The 22,331-nt window shown below is 43.1% G+C and overlaps 2 protein-coding genes across 2 annotated transcripts in view; one reads left to right on the forward strand and one right to left on the reverse strand.

The window, feature by feature from the left end:
• LOC147026083 (syntaxin-1A-like) overlaps positions 1 to 15,157 on the reverse strand; it is a 61,543-nt gene extending 46,386 nt beyond the window's left edge. The window contains exon 1 of the mRNA XM_085881125.1: positions 14,935 to 15,157. Coding sequence (XP_085737251.1) covers positions 14,935 to 14,964 — 30 coding nt within the window. The 5' untranslated portion in view covers positions 14,965 to 15,157. The remainder of the gene's footprint in view (positions 1 to 14,934) is intronic.
• Positions 15,158 to 15,688: 531 nt separating this feature from the next.
• LOC147026084 (DNA-directed RNA polymerase II subunit RPB11-a) lies at positions 15,689 to 21,637 on the forward strand. Its single transcript, XM_085881126.1, has 4 exons — positions 15,689 to 15,869; positions 20,236 to 20,325; positions 20,526 to 20,700; positions 20,969 to 21,637. The coding sequence occupies exons 1-4, from the start codon at positions 15,817 to 15,819 to the stop codon at positions 21,002 to 21,004; spliced, it is 354 nt and encodes a 117-aa protein (XP_085737252.1). The 5' UTR covers positions 15,689 to 15,816; the 3' UTR covers positions 21,005 to 21,637.
• The last annotated feature ends 694 nt before the right edge of the window (positions 21,638 to 22,331 follow it).

Below are 22,331 nucleotides of genomic sequence, written 5' to 3' on the forward strand. Positions count from 1 at the left end.
ATTTTGCCCTCTCCTCGAGTTGGTCAACTTCAACCTCGTTTTCTTTGTATTCTCTATCCCACCGTATCTCATCTCATAGTTTCCTTCATTTTGTTGATCTCCCTTTCCTGTTTCATTCGTTCTTCTGTGTTTCTTATTCCACTGTCTCTCTTGTTCCTCCTTCTCCAATCTCATAGTTTCCCTCAATTGGTTAATCTCCCTTTCCGTTTCATTCCTTGTTCTGTCACTATCTCCTCGTACTCCAACCTTGTTTTTTCTCCTTTTGTTGTTCAGTTTCAAATTCATACTCTTTTTGCTTTTTATTCCACTGCCTCTCTTGTTCCTCATTCTGCAATCTCATTATTTCCTTCTCCTGTCTCATTCCTTGTTCTTTGTTTTCTATTCCGCTGTCTTTCTTGTTCCTCATTCTGCAATCTCGTTATTTCCTTCAATTGGCTGATTTCCTTCTCCTGTGTCATTCCTTGTTCTTTGCGTTTTCTATTCCACTGTCTTTCTTGTTCCTCATTCTTTAATCTGGCCTTGGCTTCCAGCTGTTTGATCTGTACAGTGTGATTCCTTAACGTTTCATTCTCCGTTCTCTTTCTTTCCTCTCTTAACATCCTCAGTTCATTTTGTAATTCTCTCTCCGCTTTGGTGTTTTTGTAACTCAAGAGTTTTTTCCCATGATTCCTCTCTCAATTCATCTATTGTCTTTCTCATCTCCTCACCTCTTGCGCATGCTTTCTTCCACATTTCTTCCATTTCCTGACCGTATCTCCCTCGGTCTTCCAGGCGTTTCTCTTTTATTTATATCGTCCTTTCCAGGGTTTCTCTTTTAAGCTGGCCTGCCCTTACCTCTCGCTCCAGTAGTACCAATTCCCCATCGTGTTCCCGTTTTTCCTTTTCCATTCCTCTTCCAAGTTTTCTCTATCCTGGGAATTACCAATTTGCTCTTCCTCTATTCTTTTGTTCAGTTTGCTCTTCTCCTGTTCCAGCTTATGGGTACGCCCCTCTACCTTCCTCATTTCTCCCTGTAGTTCTTTGAACTGTGTTGATTTTTACAACAATTCTTCCTTCCTCTCCTCCAGATATTTCTCTCCTCCTTTTATCTTCGGTTCGAGGCTTTCTTTTTTTCTATTGCCTTCTTCTACCTCTCCCTTCAGTTTTTTTTAAATTCCAAATCGTGTTTCCGTTTTTCCTCTTCTAGCTTTGTTTGCCTTTGTTCTTCCTCCCTCCTTTATTCCTGTGCATCAGCCCATCGTTGTGACTCCGTTTGCACGTAATCCTCATGAACCCTGTCTACATGCCGCCGTGCTTCGTCCAATTCAAAGGAAAACGAACGCAATTCCCCAATACAGTAGTCGCCATTCCTCCACCGCTGCAAGGACTTCGACACTTGTCTCTGAAGCCCGTTAATGCATGCTCCGGCATCCTGCCACGCCTGCTCCAGCATCCTGCCATGACCCCATGGTTTGAAACGGTGGCTGGGAGCACCCGCCTCGTGTCATGCAGTGTCATGCCGTTGGTTGTGCTACGCTAATAGCAGCTCGCTCCGTGTTGCGCTGAGATGCGGCAGCGCCGCTATTTTGCCGGCAAAGTTCGTGCTCAGTATAGGGTGAGCGGCCTCACTGATTACCATTAGAGCTGGGGTGATAATAAGAACCGTCCGGGGCCATGGATCCTACATTCAAACATTTCTAATCCACCCTGCACCCGTTCGCCTTGGAATGCCATCTTGCTTCTCGGAACCAATTTAAAAAGCTCGTATTTTGGTGGGAATCGAGGGTCGCTCTACACACCCCTGATCCGATTCCCGTTAATTTAGTTGGAGGCGGGATGGATTTGAATCCCACACTCCTGAACACCAGTGTTACGAATTCGCGCCCGTCGGCGTGCGAACGGCCGCTTCCCACTAATAGTAGCCGCTCGCCCACCGGACGGACAATTCAGTCGTGACCTTCCGGAACAATGCCGGAACCCTGTCACGGGTGGGTCTTCAACCCCACCACGGCCTAGCCAATTTTCTACCCGCACAAAATAGGGTCAATCGCCGAATATCGATATACCTAAGTACCTGCACGGGTAGCCTACCGGGAGACCGTACCTCGGCGCAGGTCGGTTTGGACACGAACCGCTCAAGCGGTCCATTCCGTTCTGCAGTGATAACCGAGCGGGTATCATCGCCCAACCTCGCCGGGTCCGATTCTATTTAACGGGTATTTAAAACCCAACTAATATTCGAGATGCAATATGGCGTTCCAATGGGGGAAAAAAAGACACGACGAACGGGTAACATTCACACAAGCACATTTATTATTCACAGCACGTATACAATCATGCACGCATGCATTCAATAAAGCGAAAGCACTACAACAGACTATAAGCAATTTATGTACAGCCACTTAAACAGGTTTTACTTATGGACACGGTGCCACCAACATTCATTCGAAAGCAAAACCCAAGGAAAATAAGACTACCCCCACAGACAGGGGAGTCAGACAGGGTCCGTAGACCTTTATGGCATGGGACTTGGCAGACCGAACTAATCCCACGAGACCGTTGCAGGTTACCTACAACCTCATGGTGCGATGGCGGGCGAGCTCTCTCCGGTGCTCTCCACACGGATGCGCAGGCTTGCGCGACAGAGCTGGCAAAGCGGCACCTCCCGTCCGCATCCCTGGTGCCACGCCCGGACTCCCCACCGACTGCGAGCTCCGACGACTCGACCCGAACCACCGAACCCAAGACGACGAAGAAGAAGAAACCCCACGCACCACTGAAAACCACCACACACACGAAGATGACAAAAAAGCCCCCAACTGGTGTCCTGCGCACCCTTATATCCCCGAGTTCCAACGCCTCGCCCCTTTTATCGGTCCGCCCACCTTCCAGCTCCTGCAGGAAGCTTCCAGAAAAGGGGCGTGCCCTCTCGCCCCCTCCCCGCGCGCCTCGCGAGGGCCAAGAGAATCTTTCTTGGCACAGGCCCAGGGAGGATTCATTCCCCCAAAATCAGGTCCCCACTTTTTTTTAACCTTTGACCTCTGGCTCAAATCGCACCTCTCCCAAACCAAAGCGCGGGAAGAGCAGGAGGGAAAATTCGTTTACCATCGATGTTCCTTTGTTTCCTTCACTTCGCCGATTCGGTTTACATTAGCGGAGAGGGCCATGGTTTGGCGTGTGGAGAAGGGGATCAGCAGTTGGTGTAGCGGGGAAGGTGGTTAGGTGATGGTGGTTGTTGTGGTTTGAGGCAATCATGGTTGTTGTGGTTTGAGGTGATCGTGGTTGGTGTTGATCGTGGTTGTTGTGGTTTGAGGTTGAAATGTGGTTGGTGATGGTGGCATGGTTGGCGTTGTGGTTATTTGGGAGCGATGCTGGTTGTTGTAAAATAACGATAAGAAAAGAAAAACACGATCTCAAAGGATCACAGCCCTGTGACACGAATAAATCCCATTAAACAACGGTGGGGAAATCTAACTGAACAAGGACTTATCGGCATAACTAATTAAGGACCTTTATGGTGTTCTGCGAATTTCTACAGCCGTAACAATATATACAATCGGTCAAAATAGTAACATCAAGAAAAGTTTTTCCAGGTTGGGGATTTATAATCATGGCATGTCACCAATATGTGGACAATTTTTTTTTTTTCGTACACAGTTTTGATTTTAACATTTTCAACACTATACAAGATGAACATTGAGAGTAACATTATATACATATATGGCTGCAAAAGTAGGTATACAGTAAGGATTATACCAGTATTACAATAGTGGTGCTCGGATTCATTTAATATGTTTATTATTGATATGCTTGTATAATATAATCAATAAAATAAGTTTTGTGCGCACGTTTTGTTTTTCATTACTGTCTACCTACTTTTGCAGCCCCCTGTATATATATATATATATATATATATATATATATATATATATATATATATATATATATATATATATATATATATATATATATATATATATATATTGTTATAGATTCGGGGGTGGTGGAGGGGGGGGGTTCGCACCCGACTCTTGATAGCCAAATGTTAGATTCGGCACCACCCTCACCACCGCCGTCTTCGGGGTTATAACGCCGGCTGGTTCGGCACAGTTCTCGGGTTACGCGTCTCGAACCATGATACCAAAATACACCTGTACCTTGCCAGCTGGGGGAATATACTCCAGTTACAGACTGGTTTTGTCAGAGACCGAGCGGAGTCTACCAGTCTGTAACCATTTTCGTTTTTATATCCAAATCGAGCGGATCCTTCCTCGACGCGGCACAAATTAATTCAAAGCGGTAGCTTCATATGAACCAGCCAGATTTATTGGGGACATCGGGGAACACGACACAAGCAAAACATTCACGACAATGTTTTAATTAATCTATAACCCGTTCTTAACTCGGGAGATACAGATTACGGGTTTCGAAGGGGTCCCTAACGAGATAAGCCTTAATTAAACGACATGCAAACAAGACAGAGTACTTGGTGAGGTTTCATGGACGAGAGGAAAGTGTCAAAACCACGAATGTGGCTTGTAACAAGCCGATGTCCACGGATTCGAGCCCCAAGCTCGAGCACGCCGCGTGGCAAGATGGCGCTCGTCCTCCTTTGTCGCACCGCCCACACACGCGGCCTCCGCGCGTTCAGACCCCGCAAGGTTGACTGCACCAGACCGTCAGGTCGATGGTGGGTTTCAGCTGGTTTCTCACAAGGTCCAGCATACAAGTCCAGGCCTGGCTTGTTCACCAGGCCTCCTTCACGAAGCAGATCGCAGACAGACACAGGCGTCCCCGACACAGCAGATCACGACTCCCACCAGTAGTCTCTCATCCAGCCGAGGGCAGACAGACCTCATGCAGTCCTTTACTTCGGCCCTGGCTCGCTTCTCCAGGCCACAGAAGGCAGACCCTGCACGCCCAGGTTCAGTTTCTCTCTCTGCAGAATCACCACTGGCTTTCTTTTTTATGCTCGCCTCGAAGCCAGAGCACACCTCAAAACCGACTGCTCATCCAACATATCTTGCCTCCACACTCGTCGTTTCTATCTTGCCTTCCCGGCGCACGCTCGCCTCGAAGCCCGAGCACGCCTCAAAGCCGACTCCAGACTCACACAGCAGCCAGGTCCTCTCGAAGCAGATTGCCGCCTAACCCTCAGGTTCAGTTCCTCCCTCGGCAGAATCGACCCTCAGGTTCAGTTCCTCATACTGCCGATCGCACACTCGACCTCAGCGCTCTCGTCGCAGATCCACACTGGCGTTCGCTCGCCTCGAAGCCCGACTGCTGACTCACACACAGCCAGCCCTATTCAGCCGATCGCGCCACACCGGCGCTCAGTTTCACCACCATCTTCCCCGGCGCACGCTCGCCTGAAAAACCGACTGCTGATTTGGTCTTCTGTTTTTTTACCACCTTTTATTTTTGGGGCACGCCCCTTTATGAAGCAGACAAACTCCTCCCCTTAGTTTCACTTCCTTCTCTCGGCCACTCCCTCCCAGCCGACTGGGTGGGGCCTCGTCCGGAGAGGGGAAGGAAGAAGAAGAAGCTCTCGATACACCACCACCGCACGAACAATAAACAGCCTCTTACACCCAACACACATGTAATGTCCATTTTACCGAACAGCCTGGCTAAACATGCATTTAATGGGGGGTCTGGGCTAATCCTATATTTAGTAGTTTACTCAGGGCCATTTTCATAACAATATATATATATATATATATATATATATATATATATATATATATACATACATATATATACATACATATATACAGTGGGGAGAACAAGGATTTGATACACTGCTGATTTTGCAGGTTTTCCCACTTACAAAGCACGTAGAGGTCTGTAATTTTTATCATAGGTACACTTCAACTGTGAAAGACGGAATATAAAACAAAAATCCTGAAAAGCACATTGTTTGATTTTTAAATAATTAATTTGCATTATATTGCATGAAATAAGTATTTCATCACCGACCAACCAGTAAGAATTCCGGCTCTCACAAACCTGTTAGTTTTGTCTTTAAGAAGCCCTCCCATTCTCCACTCATTACCTGTATTAACTGCACCTGTTTTAACTTGTTATCTGCATAAAAGACAGCTGTCCACACTCAATCAATCAGACTCCAACCTCTCCACAATGGGCAAGACCAGAGAGCTGTCCAAGGACATCAGAGACAAAATTGTAGACTTGCACAACGCTGGGATGGGCTACAGGACAATAGGCAAGCACCTTGGTCAGAACGCAACAACTGTTTGGCGCAATTATTAGAAAATGGAAGAAGTTCAAGATAGTCAATCTCCCTCAGTCTGGGGCTCCATGCAAGATCTCACCTCGTGGAGCCTCAATGATCATGAGAAAGGTGAGAGATCAGCCCAGAACCACACGGCAGGACCTGGTCAATGACCTGAAGAGAGCTGGGACCACAGTATCAAAGACAACCATAAGTCACACACTACGCCGTCATAGATTAAAATCCTGCAGCGCACGCAAGGTCCCTCTGCTCAAGCCAGCGCATGTCCAGGCCCGTCTGAAGTTTGCCAGTGACCATCTGGATGATCCAGAGGAGGGAGGAGGAATGGGAGAAGGTCATGTGGTCTGATGAGACCAAAATAGAGCTTTTTGGTTTAAACTCGTCTCGCCGTGTTTGGAGGAAGAAGAAGGATGAGTACAACCCCAAGAACACCATCCCAACCGTGAAGCATGGAGGTGGAAACATCATTCTTTGGGGATGCTTTTCTGCAAAGGGGACAGGACGACTGCACCGTATTGAGGGGAGGATGGATGGGGCCATGTATCGCGAGATCTTTGCCAACAACCTCCTTCCCTCAACAAGAGCATTGAAGATGGGGCGTGGCTGGGTCTTCCAGCATGACAACGACCTGAAAAACACAGCCAGGGCAACTAAGGAGTGGCTCCTAAAGAAGCATCTCAAGGTCCTGGAGTGGCCTTGCCAGTCTCCAGACCTGAACCCAATAGAAAATCTTTGGAGGGAGCTGAAAGTCTGTGTTGCCCAGCGACAGCCCCCAAACCTGAAGGATCTGGAGAAGATCTGTATGGAGGAGTGGGCCAAAATCCCTGCTGCAGTCTGTGCAAACCTGGTTAAGAACTACAGGAAACGTCTGATCTGTGTAATTGCAAACAAAGGTTTCTGTACAAAATATTAAGTTCTGTTTTTCTGATGTATCAAATACTTATTTCATGCAATAAAATGCAAATTAATTATTTTAAAATCATACTATGTGATTTTCAGGATTTTTGTTTTAGATTCTGTCTTTCACAGTTGAAGTGTACCTATGATAAAAATTACAGACCTGCACGTGCTTTGTAAGTGGGAAAACCTGCAAAATCGGCAGTGTATAAAATACTTTTCTCCCCACTGTTTTTGTGTGTGTGTGTATATGTATATATATATATATATATATATATAGTGGTGCCCCCAGAATCCGAAGGCCCCATTGTTTGAACAAATTGGAATCCGAACAATTTTTGAGAAAATTTTGCCCTAAAAACCGAACACATTTTCGAAAACCAAACACAACGTGCCGTTCATGTTTGTTCAGGTCTGTCTCCCCCACCTGTTCGACCCGCATCTTCGCGCTTTGTTCATTCAGTTCGTCGGTGGAAGTACTCGTGAAAGCATCTCTCGTGTGTCAATCGCTACTTTACCTCGTGTTTTCACCTTGATTTGTGCATTTTTTTTTTCAATTATCACCCTTGTGCATTCATCATGGCACCCAAGAAGAGCAGTGAAGCAAATAGGAATAAGAGGAAGTCCATGAGAACGACAATTGAGTTGAAGAAAGAACTTATCGCTCAGCATGAGAGCGGTACACGTGTGTCTGATCTCGCTGCCATGTTCGAGCTATTGAAATCGACCGTGTGCAGGATTCTGAAAAATAAAGAAGCGATAAAAGCGTGAAAACCCGTCGTGAAGAAAACTCATTCAATGAACCCTCTGACAGATCGGCTTTAACGAACTCAACGTTTTTTTTCGCGAGCATGGTAGTGACGTCATGCTGCATCACCCAATCGCTTCACCTCTTGATTCTCTCCCATGGAACCGTGCGGTGAAAACGGCACGTTTGTGTGTCCACAGTGTACTGGGATATAAAACACCATTTGGTGCTTCATGGTTAATTACATACCTCCACCAAACCGAACAGTTTACGTTTTGGATCCCAATGGCCACTGATAGGCTGGAGCTGCATCCTGACTGATGGAAGAAGCGACAACGCTCCTGCTCATCCCCCTGGCTCGGAAAAAGATTCATGACAAAGAAAAGGTCATTTACTCATCTTATTTTACCTTAAACATGGGTAATTTCAGTTGAAAGTGTCTTGAAAGTGAGTTTTCTTAGGGTCCAGGAACGGATTAATTCACTTTCCATTATTTCTTATTGGGAAAATAGTTTTGGAATCCGAACTTTTTGGAATCCGAACAGCCTCTTGGAACGAATTAAATTCGGATTCTGGGGGCACCACTGTGTATGTGTATATATATATATATATATATATATATATATATATATATATATATACACACATATATATATACATATATATATATATACATATACATATACATATATATATATATACATATACATATACATATACATATATATATATATATATATATACATATATATATATATATATATATATATACACACATACATCTTCTTCTTTCGGCTGCTCCCTTTAGGGGTCGCCACAGCGGATCATCCGCATAGTGATTTGGCACATGTTTTACGCCGGATGCCCTTCCTGTCGCAACCCTGGTCGCTTCTTACGACACAGGGATATGGTACACCTATTCTAACCGGGGTATACACCGGCCCAGTACACTGGTACTCATTTCGCCAACCTCGGAAGGATGACAGGCTGAGTCAACCCCCTGATGTATCGGTGATGTATTAATTCAGTGGCCCAACAGGGCTTGAACTCAGGACCTTTTGGATCCCAAGCCACTGCCCTAACCACTGTGCCAACACCAGGCTCAGTGTGTGTGTGTGTGTGTGTGTGTGTGTGTGTGTGTGTGTGTGTGTGTGTGTGTGTGTGTGTGTGTGTGTGTGTGTGTGTGTGTGTGTGTGTGTGTGTGTGTGTGTGTGCCTTCACATGTTACTTCTGAAACAAAGGATTAAACAACTTAAACCAACTTCAGAAGTTGATCAAATGTACTCATTCATCCTCTGAACACATGTCGGTGTTATCAAGTTATAATCCTAACCAAGTACCAGACGTCACAAAATAGCCTATGCCTGTAACAGTACAAACAGCAACACGATACCAATTCACAGTGAACGGGGTACAAACACAAAGGATGGATGAAGACAAAAAAAATAACCCGAGGGAAGCAGCTGTGCACAAGCTTACGACTATTTATAATCAGACTAAATAAATGGACAGATGGTGAAGAAAGCAGTGTTGCTTCTTAATTTAAGGGAAGTGATGCTCCATCTTGCCTCCAAAAGAAGGTCCCGTACATCCTCAATTAATGCCATCGTAATTACAAGCTTGTTCAACTGTTTATCCTTTCAAAGATACAGTCATAGCCAACCTAACTGGGCAGCATGGTCAAAATGGATGTTTGTTGCTCAGAATCGGTTTTGTTTTGTAGTGGAAGGAAGGATTTTGGAAAAATCCACTTGAGACATGATCAAACTAATCCCAAGAATAAAATCTGGGACTATGCCACAAGGAGTTCATGCCAGAGTATATCATCCCTAACTTTCTTTGATATTTCTTTATCCATCAATTAAATCCCCTCAAAACTGCTGGGGGGATATTGAGGAAACTTGGCAGGAGCCTTCCATATGGCGATAATTTTTCGGTTTGGTGGAGCTATCTTCTAACTCATACTTTAAGTGGGTCGTTGTCAGGTAAGGGATGCTGGGATTACTCAGAGGTTCCATACTTGCATTTGAGCTATCTTGTTTGGGTTTGATTCCCAGCCCGACGACAACAACCTGCCACCCTGGCGCTTTGCAAGCAGGGCTTTCCATCAATGAATCAGTCAGCCTTTGGAGGTGATATTGAGGCAGCTGATGAACCTCCTAACATTTCCTTGTGTTGCTAAATACCCCACAGTAATTTTGAAAAAAGGTTGGTCATGCAGTGGTAGGCTTGTGAAATTTGAAACTCCAGGGCAAAGCAAGGGTTGCTTCAGCACCACCCTGCAATTGAGTAGCAGCAACCTGTCCAGCATTAAATTCTCAGCTGAAAAAAAATGTTCACAACTTATCCAAGCCATATTTAGTACACAAGTAACAAAAAGGAAGGGGCGATGGTGCTTTTATGGCTTTTGCTCGGTTAAAAATACTCATTGCATGTAGATTACCTTTTGCTTTATTATTTCTCACAGGCTATAGACGTGTTATGTGAAAAAAAAGTTTCTTGTTAGGTGCTCCCTGAAGTTGTAGAGCAAAAAAATCCCCCCCCCCCTTAAACCAAAACAACAAAACAAAACAAACAAGCCTACACAAACCACACACGTTTGAAATGCTTTCAGGAATCCCACCTACAAGTGCAACAAATGGACAGTAAAGTTGAAACAACCTGAAGATGTTATTGAACTGCCTTTACAATGTCCAAAAAGTAGTGTGATTTGGTTCGGTGCCAAATGCATTTACAGCCTCTGTTTCTGAGGATCCTGAAATGGAAGGATTTGTTCAGGTAACCAGAAATGTACGTCCGGTTGCCGAACATATTTTTCCAGTCCTGCATGTGCGTAATGTGCTAGGAGCTGAACTTCAACAAGATGTTGCCACAGCACACATCGCTCAAGCTTCCTTGTAGGATTGCTTTCCAAATGATTGTATCCACAATCTCAAAATGGAAGATGTGTTTTCGTGTGAGAACACTGGGAGGAGGGGGGGGGGCAATCATCCACAACCACCCCCGTCTTCAAGTTGCAGATAGTGTAATGACCCTTAGATATGAGGGTTAACTGCGTAAGCAGTCAGGGACAATCTGGCAGTGATTGTTGAGGATAAAGTTGGTTAGCTGGTGGAATGGTTATCCTTATAAATCCTTTCAATAACCAATGATGCAATCACCTGGCGAGTCAGAGGTACCATAAAACCTCTTCCCCCACTGTCTTGTGGGTTATCCATTTTGGAGCAAGACGAGAAGGAAAACTCCGATGTAACACCAATGGGCAGGAGAAGTTCATTTGGCTTGGTTGCCAATTTTCCGAGTAGCAGATTACTACGAATCCAATTCATCCTCGGTAGCAATGGCAATAAACCATAATCAGAGCCAGTTGAAACATGAGTTTGCACAACAGCACCAGGGTTTAAGCCCCTGTCTCAAACTTTCATTTATCTCCTAGGTTTACTGGTCTTTATGACAATGAAACCCTAAACCCACAAGGACGGATCTCATCTGAAATGAGAGCAATGAAAGGACTTTGCCACCCGAAGAAGCCTTTTTTTTTCTTGGGCAGCTCAACTGTCATCATCTTTCTTCTACTTGTGCAATTGAAGAACTTGACAAGCACATAAATGACTTCAATATCTCAGCAATAATGCCACCACAATAAGTGGATGATATAATGATGAAAATCTCAAAATGGCGTTTTAAATCGACCGACGACGATTGCTCAACTAAGAGACGCAAGTGATTTCAACCGATTCACAGGACACCATTGAATATGTTCCACACATATGCAAAAACACAGAAACAATACGAATACAGTAAACCCTTAAATATCGCAGGGGTTAGGTTCCCAGAAAATGCCACAATAGATAAAACCACAATCGTGGAAGCCAAGGGCTATTGGGAAAGCGGGGGTTCGGTTCCTGGACTTCGAGAAAATATAGAGGAAGATTGACGGCAGCCAGAAAAAAACAAAAAACAAAAAAAAAACATCACAATTGAAACTAGAAGGGCACTCGTGAGATTGGCTCAATCTCTCAATGGTGAAGAATCACTTTGATAATTAAATAATTATTGTATCCAGATCGATTCGGATCTTCACCAAAATATAATCAGGTCGTCCTACGCACGCACGCACACAAACCCATCCACAACTTTGAGAGATATCCTGCACACAGACAAATAGACAAAAAAGGGGTGAAAACATAACCTCCTCCACCTTCAGTGGTGGAGGTAAATGTCATGCTATATATCGGTTTTGAGCCCCATCTTTCAATGGTGAAGAATCAATGAAAAAAGTTTGAGTAGTCAGATCATCACCAAAAATCGAATCAATTTGGCGTGGTCACACACTGAACCTGTCCAACAAGTTTCGTCCGAATCCGTCCACAACTTTTTGAGATATTGTGCTATATATCGATTTTTGCCCAATCTCTCAATGGTGAAGAATCACTTAAAAATTTTGAGGAGTCCGCTCTGAATCTTTAGCAAAATCTAATCAGTTCGTCCGTATCACACACACCGGACTTGTCCACAAAATTTCATCTGAACCCGTCCACAACTTTTTGACATATCCTGCACACAAACAAGCAGACGGGTGAAAACATAAGCTCCTTCCACCTTTGGTGGTGGAGGCCATTAGCATGGACAGACGGACTACCCGAAAACACAATGCTTCCTGCGACTTCATCAGCGGAGGCATAAAAAGTGACAAGTCATGTGACCTAAAACGAAATGCAATTAAATATGCAGTATTTGAAGTGTGCTAGCATTACCACAACTTCCTAGTAATTGACAAATTGCTAATTACTACGTTTATACTTATTAATCATCAACATTTAACACATATCAGAGATGTAGGAATTATTTGTAATTGCTTCCTTTCTCAGGTATAACGTCCAGTGTCCTTCAATTGTTTTAAATGCCCATTGTGCTTGCATTCTGTCAGCAGCTCATCAACAACTAAATCAAGTATCGGTGATTAAAATGAACTCTGTTGAAAAGTTTACACCTATAGTACGAGTTTTGATAGCTGAAGCACCCAGAGGAAGAAGTAGAGTGAATACATTTTTTTTTTTTTTTAAGTCTGCATAATTCCTTTTTAAAACAATAGTTAACCGATCAAATTCTCTCCAAGGAATGGTTTGATCCCATCCATCCTTCCCCTCAAAATGTCAAGCAATCAGTGTACCACACTCACACACTACTCCCCCCCCCCCACCCTCCTAATGTTCTCCACAACAAAGCTGACCCTCCTATGGATTTGGGGAAGAAGGTGATCCTGTTGTTCCCCAGTATCTTCGTTGTAATAACACTGAATTTTAGAAGAGCAGAATTATGCAAGGTGGAAGTGCTCATTCCACCAGTGCTTGTCTAATTTAGACAAATTAATTTGTTGTCTTGGCTTCAGCAACTTCCCATGGAAGATTGTCCCAGTCATCCACCACTCCACTGCTAAAAAAAAACAAAAAAAAAACAAAAAAAAAACAAAAAAAAAACAAGCACTTCCAGACATCTCGTCTGCTCCTCTCCTTAAATAACTTCCTTGAGTGACATCTGGTTAGCTTTAAGAAATGACTGGGATCGATCCTGATCAGTCCAGGAGGAGTCTGGTGTTCAATAATCATCTCACCGCTCCTCCTGTCGTAGAGGCAGTGGAGATTCAAGATCTTCAGCCGAGCTTGGGAGGGAAGCTCCTCGATTTTCTGGAACCATTTTCGTGGCCCTCCTCTGCACTTGCTCAACTTTATCTACGTCGGTCTTCAATCGGAGGTGCCGGAAGATATTTGCATATTCCCAGAGAGGTGTGACCAGCATCGAGAACAAAAGTGGCAAGGAAGTCCTGTTCAGGTGACGGCACATTTTCCTTACGGTGTCAAGTGTACGGAATCCTTTGTCAACAGCTGCTGCAATATGTGAGCGGAATTTAAATTCCCCGTCCACGAGAACTCCCAGTTCACTTTGTGTGCTGAAACTCGATTCATACCACACTCCTGCCAGGAGGTAATTTCTGCTTCGGTGTACCACCTTGCATTTACCTTGGTTCAAGGGAAGTTGCCACGTGTCTGACCATCTTGTTACACCGTCCAAGTCCTTTTGTAGCACGGACTTCGGTTTGTTGTGTGGTGCCGGCTGGGCCGCACAGTTTTGCGTCACCTGCAAATAGCTGAACTGTTCCTTCCACCACGTCACATGTCAGGGTGATCATTAATGAAGACGGCAAACAATGCACGACCCATCACTACACACCCTGCGGTATTGCTTGCCGGGTTACCTCCTTTCCTATCATCTTTTCGTTCATTCTCTTGCTCCTTGTGTGCCCCCCACACCAGTGTCAGTAAAATGTCCTCTTTTAAAAAAAAAATATATATTTTTTTAAACCCACCATCACTTCACTCTTCCATAAGCTTTAATCTTGTAAAGGAGAGTCAAGGATAAAAATCAGGCATTCCTCACATTGCAGAGAAAGGTATAAACACCCACTCGTATGATACGTGGAATGGAAAACAAAGAAAAGCCGAAGAGTGTTCAACACAACACGCCCATGTCACTCACAAGGAAACCTGCATGCCAACAGCTTCATAAATACCAATCTCTTACCAGGAACCTCGACGCAGCCCAACAAAGCCTGCGCTATTATTACCGCCACCGATGATTGGTCGCCGTGCTCCGTTCTTTTAGATGCTGAGTGTCAAGCAAGGAAGCAGCACATCCCATTTTTTTTTTTAAGTAGCTGGTATAACTCGGCTGGGATTCGAACCACCGAGACTCGGAGCGGACGCTCTCAGCACGCCAACATCGAGGCTGGTACGAGTGGTCATGGTGATCCTCGTCGTACTAATTGTTGAATTTTCCCATCATTCCTTTTATATTCGAACCAGGAAGTTTACAAATGAAGATTTTTTTTTTCCTACAACTCCACATCGAAACATTCCCCCTCCCGCGTCTCAATATCCGAGCAATCACAAATATAAACACCGGTTCGCCGTTTGTACCCAGCCACCACATCCCCACAGGAACAAAACTAGCCGAGTAGTCACAAAACGCCTGAGGCCGAGTCAATGAAACTCACCGACGTGAGCTCGGTCAGTCGGTCCCTCATGGTCGATACACCGTGCAACGCGTCAACGAAATAACTGTCGATCTTCGTCGTTCTCTGCACTCTTCCAACCTCTCACATTTACCCCACGGTGAAGTCCATTCTACGCGTGCGCAGCAGTTGAGGAAGACGTAACTCGTGACGTCATCACAGAACTCACATTTACCCCTCGGTGAAGTCCATCTGCGCATGCGCAGCAGTTGAGTAATACGTAACTCGATGACGTCATCAGAGAACGGTCCCGGTCATGAATACAACGTTCAGTTCACCTGGGGTTTTGTATTAAAGGGTCATATTTAAATAACTGACAGAAATCGTGGGGAAAAAACATTTTCTCTGGCCATTCGAGCCATTGAAGCCATTTTTTTTGTCAAATATTTAAACGATACTTATTATCCTACCGCAATCACATTGAGAGGTTTTTTTTTTTAATTTCGATAAAAATGTTAGTGACCATTCTTTCTCGCAATTCATAATAGTTGTACAATTCAATAAAAAAACTCTTCGATCTATTTTTAACTACTGTTGCATAACTTTCATCCTGTGAGGTTATTGGGCGGTGTATTGCAATCGTTGCGTCCCTTGGGGTGTGCGTTTCAATTTTATCGGTTCGGATGTAACAGTCATTTCTCTCATCGTAATTCCGAATTTTAAAAAAAATTATCTTCTGTGACTTACTTCAATGCTTCAGTTATGATGAAGTTTTACACAAAGCTCCTCAAGTATGAAAAAAAAAGAAGCGATAAATCCAAGCAGGCAGGGACAGGTCGTCGTGAGTGATCTGCGATTACATTGTGTCCCTTCGGCTTTGGTGTAGGGGGGTTTTTTGGGGGGTTTTTTTGGGGTTTTTTCATCATGAATGCTCCGCCAGCATTCGAATCATTCCTCCTCTTCGAAGGCGAAAAAAAGTAAGACTTATATGTATATTTTTTTTCCTTTTCTCATCTTAAAATTGATTTCAGATCTCAATGGAGGACATACTGGGGTGTTTAGATTGCTACGAGGACGACGTCGCTGGGTTTTTTTTGTTTTCATGACGGATACAATCTCTTTTTCTAATCTGTGGGCCTGGTTTTCAAGTTGAGCCTCGGTTAGATTAGACGTTGAACAATGTCGGTCCATATTGGCGTCGAGGCCTAATAAGTGGTTCAGGGTGGAATTGCATTAATGCTGGAGACAACCCACAGTCCCTGAGGGAAATGTTCAATATCTTCCTGAACCTATTATTAGTTTAATTCCTCTTCCTCTTCAATAAATGAATGCCCTTTATTTTGTTGAGGTGTGTGATGTTATGCCGACTTCGAAATTATGTAAATGAACACCAGTTGGGCGTTTGTACCCACCCACCGCAAACATTACCATGACCTCTAAAAACCTGCAAGCATTACTGCCCTGCAACTACAGACCAATCAGCCTTCTCCCAATCATCAGCACTGTTATGGAATCCATCATCGCTTCAAACATTAAATCCTTCCTCTTCCCCAATGGATTGATTTCCGATCATCAATTTGGTTTCAGACCAGGTTACTCTACCCTGGATATTCTGCTTCTGCTCTCCCAACAATGGATGGAGGTCCTCAATGCCAGACAGGAAATCGGAGGCATATCCCTAGACATATCACGTGCTTTTGACACGGTCTGGCACCCTGCCCTACTCACCAAACTCTCTTCCCATGGTATCCAGGGCCATCTCCACTCATGGCTCGCAGACTTCCTCTCCTGTCACAGTCAACATGTGGCCCGAAATGGAGTTCTTTCATCCCCTCTTCCTGTCCAGGCTGGAGTTCCTCAAGGGAGCGTTCTGGGCCCTGTTCTTTTTCTGGTTTTCATCAATGATCTCTCCGACTCTCTGGAAAATCCTCGATATCTCTTTGCTGATGACTCCTCCCTCTGCCGTACCATCGGTCATCCCTCAAACCGGCAAGCAGCAGCTTCTTCGCTCACTGCAGATCTGGATAAAATCACAAGCTGGTCCAACATGTGGAACATGTCTTTCAACCCTGACAAATCTCACACTCTCACTATGTCCTTCTGAAAGGACTGTCTGGAACCCCCCCTCCCCCCATATACTTTCTCAACAATCCTCTTGAAGTCCTTTCATTCAAGCTTCTGCGTCTCAATATCTGACATTATCTTTCCTGGGAATGCCACATTTCCAAGCTGGCCCCCAAAGCCAAAGCCAGTCGCCAACTATATCCTCCGTCGTACAAAGTCTTTCCTAAGCACACCTGAGCTCCTGACCATATACAAAGCTTTTGTTCGCAGCCTGATGGAGTACTGCTGTCCCCTCTGGGCTCGTGCTCCTGCCTCTCACCTGTCTCGGCTTCACGCTGAGGAAACCAAGGCATTTAGGATCAATTGTATCTCCTGTGATGAGACTGAGTCTTTGAGTGTCTCAATCTCCCACTGCAGGCATGTCAGTGGCCTTTCTGTCTTCTACTATCTCCTCTCTGGCCTGCCCCCTCCCTATGCTCTGTTTGAGATATCCCCCCCCTCCTATATTTCTGCAGGGTACTCAAGTTCTGCCAGAAACCCCTTTCTGGTAAAGCTACCAAAATCAAGAATCACTGCCCTCTTTCACCCTTTCATTCCTCCCCCCCCCCTCCACCCTCACCTTTGGAACAAACTCTCACACTCTCTTCAATCCTATTCCTTCCTCCATGTCTTCAAAACAGCTGTTCACCACCACATCTTATCTTCCCCCCATCCAAAACCACGATCTTTTCTACCCCCGTTAATCCACTCCAAACCCACCTTCAAATTTCCTGTTTTCAATCCTGAAAGTCCCTGTAATATTCGTCTTGTTTGCCCTGTGTACCCCCACCCCATCCCTCTCCCTTCCACAGATCTCCTCACGTCTCTGTTCAACACTATTTTCGTCCTTCCCTCTCTGGCCCCTCCTGTTTCCTGCTCCCCTTGTATGTTCTGTGTGTTAGCTCTCATACTAGCCTTGACATTGTGTACAAAAAGCAACTTGATTTCCCTGAAAATCCATTTCATCATTTTATTTGGCAGCAAACATCACATGACAACTCAGCATTTGTCACATGCCATTGAGTTAACAACCTAAGGACTTTTAAATTTGAGTGGGAATTTCCAGCTTTGTTTATGAGAAAGCATCAAAATGCAAAACCCGTCTGTCTGCTTTGTACGCGAACTAAACTTGACGAAAACGACAGTTAAAAAATAAACAATTTTTTTTGTACATTTTATTCATTTGTTCTCCACAATCTCGTAATAAAGGTTTATTGAAGGTTTGATGACAAAATCTCAATTGGTAACAATGTTACCGCCTGGACATGCACATTGAATATCAATGGGAAAAAGGATTTCAATTATAACATTAATGACTCACCTACCGCGTCACTGATGATGTCATTCTTACAAATCTTAATTCCCCATTGGCAGTAGAATGAGATATGCCAAGTTTCAAATTTTTCCCATCAGGTTTTATTACTTAAGAAATCTAAAGATTTATTAAGTATATTGATGACTTCCGTCATCTGTTTGTGTGTTTGTGTGTGTGTGTGTTTGTTTGTTTATAGGCACGATAACTCGAGAACTGAAGAAGCTTCCAATGTCAAATTACACCACGTGATTCAGGAGGGTGATGGCTAACACTGATTAGATTTTGGTCAAAATCGGTCAAAGGTCAAGGTCACAGTGAGGTCAAACATTCCATTTTTGATGGTTTGGTACAGATAACTCATATATACTTCTGGTTTGCGTCGCTACCTTCTCTAGAGACAGCTTTTATTAGACAAGGTCAGAAGTCAAGTTGACAATTTCGTAAGTACCAGTCTATGACTGCTTGTTTTTTGTTTTTTCGGGTTTTTTTTGTGTTTAATCCAAGATGCCTGCCTTACCACGTGACCTATGACATCACAATTATCATTAACATATTCTCCCTGGTCGGTCGCTCCTTCAATACATTGTCAATTGACAAGTGGTTGCTGAGAAAAAAAAGTTCAAAACATAATAAAGCAACGAGAGTTGGTGTCAAAGCCACCCAATGCTCGCCAGTTTATACATTTATCGTTTTTAAAAGACTCGTCGAATAATTAATATTTTTTTTATAAAGCATTGCAGGGAAGTCTGATCCAAATAATTTTAAAGCAATATATGTATTTGTATGTTGTAATCAGTAACAAGAGCGCAAGTGAGCACAATATACGCCCGAACAAGAAGGTATATACAGAATTGTGCTACTACATGGAAAACAGCATCCTGGTTGCCATGACAACCACTTTAGATGACGAATGTATGTCGCAACACACCATCTCCACAGTCTGTACATATGTACCAAATATGAAACATGAAAGTTGAAAACTTTGGGAGTTAGAGTGCGGACAGGAACGGATGGAAAACAGCATCCTGGTTGACATGGCAACCACTTTAGATGACGAACGTAAGTCACGACACACCGTCTCCACAGTCTGTACCTATTATATGTACCAAATATGAAATGTGAAAGTTGAAAACTTTGGGAGAGTGCGGAAAGGGACGGATGGAAAACAGCATCCTGATTGCCATGGCAACCACTTTAGATGACGAACGTATGTCGTGACACACCGTCTCCACAGTCTGTACCTATGTACCAAATATGAAATGTGAAAGTTTAAAACTTTGGGAGTTAGAGTGCGGACAGGAACGGACGGACAGACGGGCGGACGGACAACACATAATACGCCCCGATGTATGTATGTATGTGTATATATATATATATATATATATATATATATATATATATATATATATATATATATATATATATATATATATATATATATATATATATATATATATATATATATATATATATATATATATATATATATATATATATATATATATATATATATATATACATACATTGGACGTATAAAAAATAGTGTGGAAGGTAAAAATATTCGAAAGGAAAAAATAACTTGCACCAAAAATTTTAACATTTTCACGCTCACGCTGGGGGTATCGCTATAGCTCTCTGTTGTTCGAACAGGCGAGCTAAAAAGGGTCGAAATAGAAAGTAATGATGAAAATGGACCATTTTATTTAAATTACTTTTGATCTTTTGACCAAATTAATTTATATTGTCAAAAAGCTTTGTTGAAAATGTGATGGCAAAAACTCAAATGGTAAAGTTACGACCCGGACATAAAAACACAGACACACAGAAGTGATTGCAAAACCCTGTCTCCTGCTGCGTGGGGAATGGTCTAATTATTTTTATACTGGAATTCAAAAATTCCTGAATTGTGCGTGCTGTGTTTTTAGGATTGTGATCACCAAAGACACCAAGGTGCCAAATGCATGCGTCTTCACTATAAACAAAGAGGATCATACTTTGGGGAACATTGTCAGAGCGTGAGATTCTGCATTTCTTATCATCCAAACTTTGCAATGATGCTCCTTTTACTTTTCACTTCATACACTTTGACCCCTCACTCAAGCCCCGCAACCTCTCGCCCAAATCAAAAAAATTTTTGTCAGAGAAAGTCAACATGATATTTTAAAAATTATTTATTTCGTTTTTTAAATTCCTGTAAACTTTTTTTCCTCCCCAGTCAATTACTGAAAGATCCCCAGGTATTGTTTGCTGGATATAAACTTCCTCACCCTCTGGATCACAAGGTTGTCGTCAGAGTGCAGACAACAGCTGATTACAGTCCACAAGAAGCTTTTACAAACACCGTCACAGATCTCATCTCTGAGGTCTCTTTACTCGAGGAGAGGTTTAAGGTGATTTTAATTTGGCCTTACCCTTGCACAACAGAACTGCTGCAGCTCTGATTGAAACCAACATTCTCAAATTCAATTACTATATGTGCCATTGAACTCTCATGAATGTGACTGATTAGACGTTAGAGGAATGTTTGTTGTGCTTGGGGTGATGTTAGGGTGTACTCACGGCTCAATGCTTAATTGGAAAGTTGAATGTATGATGCATGTGGCTCTGAATTGTCACTTTTCTTTGTGCCTATCTTTTTTAAGGGATGATATTTTTCAGGTTGCAATCAAGGAGAAACAGGAAGGTATTGAGTAAGAAATGAAAATGAGAACGTATTCACTGATGGACTACCGTCTTCTGGTGATAGAACGTGCTCTTTCTGCAGAATCTACTTTGGATAGTTGCATCATTGTGGACGTCATCCATCAGAATTCCACACCTGTATGTAATGGTCATTCTGTTCCATTCTCCCAAATTTGCTTTTAAAAGGTTTCTTGGTAGGTTTGCCTGAATGTGTTCTTATCCAATATAACCGCTCCTCTTGACATTCGTAATCGGGTGTCACCGAACTAGTCTCATGTTGATGAATACACTTGCTGATTTGCCAAATGGGGCAAAAAACTTGGAATTTAGTCAGATTTTAAGCATGCAATGATTTTTCTCTCCAAAAAAACTAATATCTTTAACATCCATGAGTTAGTGGCAGCAGATGATACAGAACTGACTGCTGGAGTGCATGTTGATAATCCTCAATATTCCTATGTGATAATCACTTCTTGTGCCCTTAAAATGATTGCATTACATCCAGTCTTTCATCATGTGGGAGGGTTTCTTGTTCATACTGTGGTCCTGATTCCAAAGCTCTGGTTTTGTATCAGTGTGAGCTTTTCGGAGCTTTCCAGGTTAGGAGGCAATGTTCAACGTCTTTAATAAAATATTTGTATTACATGCTAAGCTATCTGGTGATTTTTGTTTAACTCGAGATACCTGCTCCCTGTGGGAGGGGGTCATGTTATCATTATTATTATTATTATTATTATTATTATTATTATTATTATCATAATGCTTCTAGTGGGTTTCCCCACAGGAAGCTTATTGTTCTTGTAAAGATGATTACTTTTGTTTGAATTTTTGAAGCAAAAGAAGATACCACAATGACGCGAGGACGCTCGAGCTGCTATCTATACAACTTTAAGTGACAATTTTTCTAAGATGGAAAAGGCAATAAAACCTGGGAATTCTGGATTATTTGCAGTCAGGTTGTGGGAGCGACGCTACGCTGTTGGGCTGGGGTGATTCTGTGAATCTTGGAATCTATTAGATTCTGAATACTTTTATTTATTTACTTTTCATGGAATCTATGCTTACTTTTTTTTTGTTTGGTTTTTCTTGATTATGGGGGGGGGGTGATTATATTTTTGTATGTTGTATGCAAATTCCAATTGCTGTCCAGGAATATGGGTAGTAAGAGTGATACACACTTGGGTTTGACAAGATTTCCAGATGGAAGTAGCAGCATGAATCATCCAAGCAAGCTTTCATATGGTTTCTCAATACAGTGCACAAAGCGTATTTTCTATGATTGTTCGACAACCTGAGGTTGTATTTTCAGTCCGAAGCCCCCCTCCCCCCGCAATATCTT

Source organism: Eptatretus burgeri, chromosome 5, assembly GCF_056783735.1.
Source record: "Eptatretus burgeri isolate ZD-2024b chromosome 5, Ebu_testis_v1, whole genome shotgun sequence".
NCBI classification, from domain to species: Eukaryota; Metazoa; Chordata; class Myxini; order Myxiniformes; family Myxinidae; genus Eptatretus; species Eptatretus burgeri.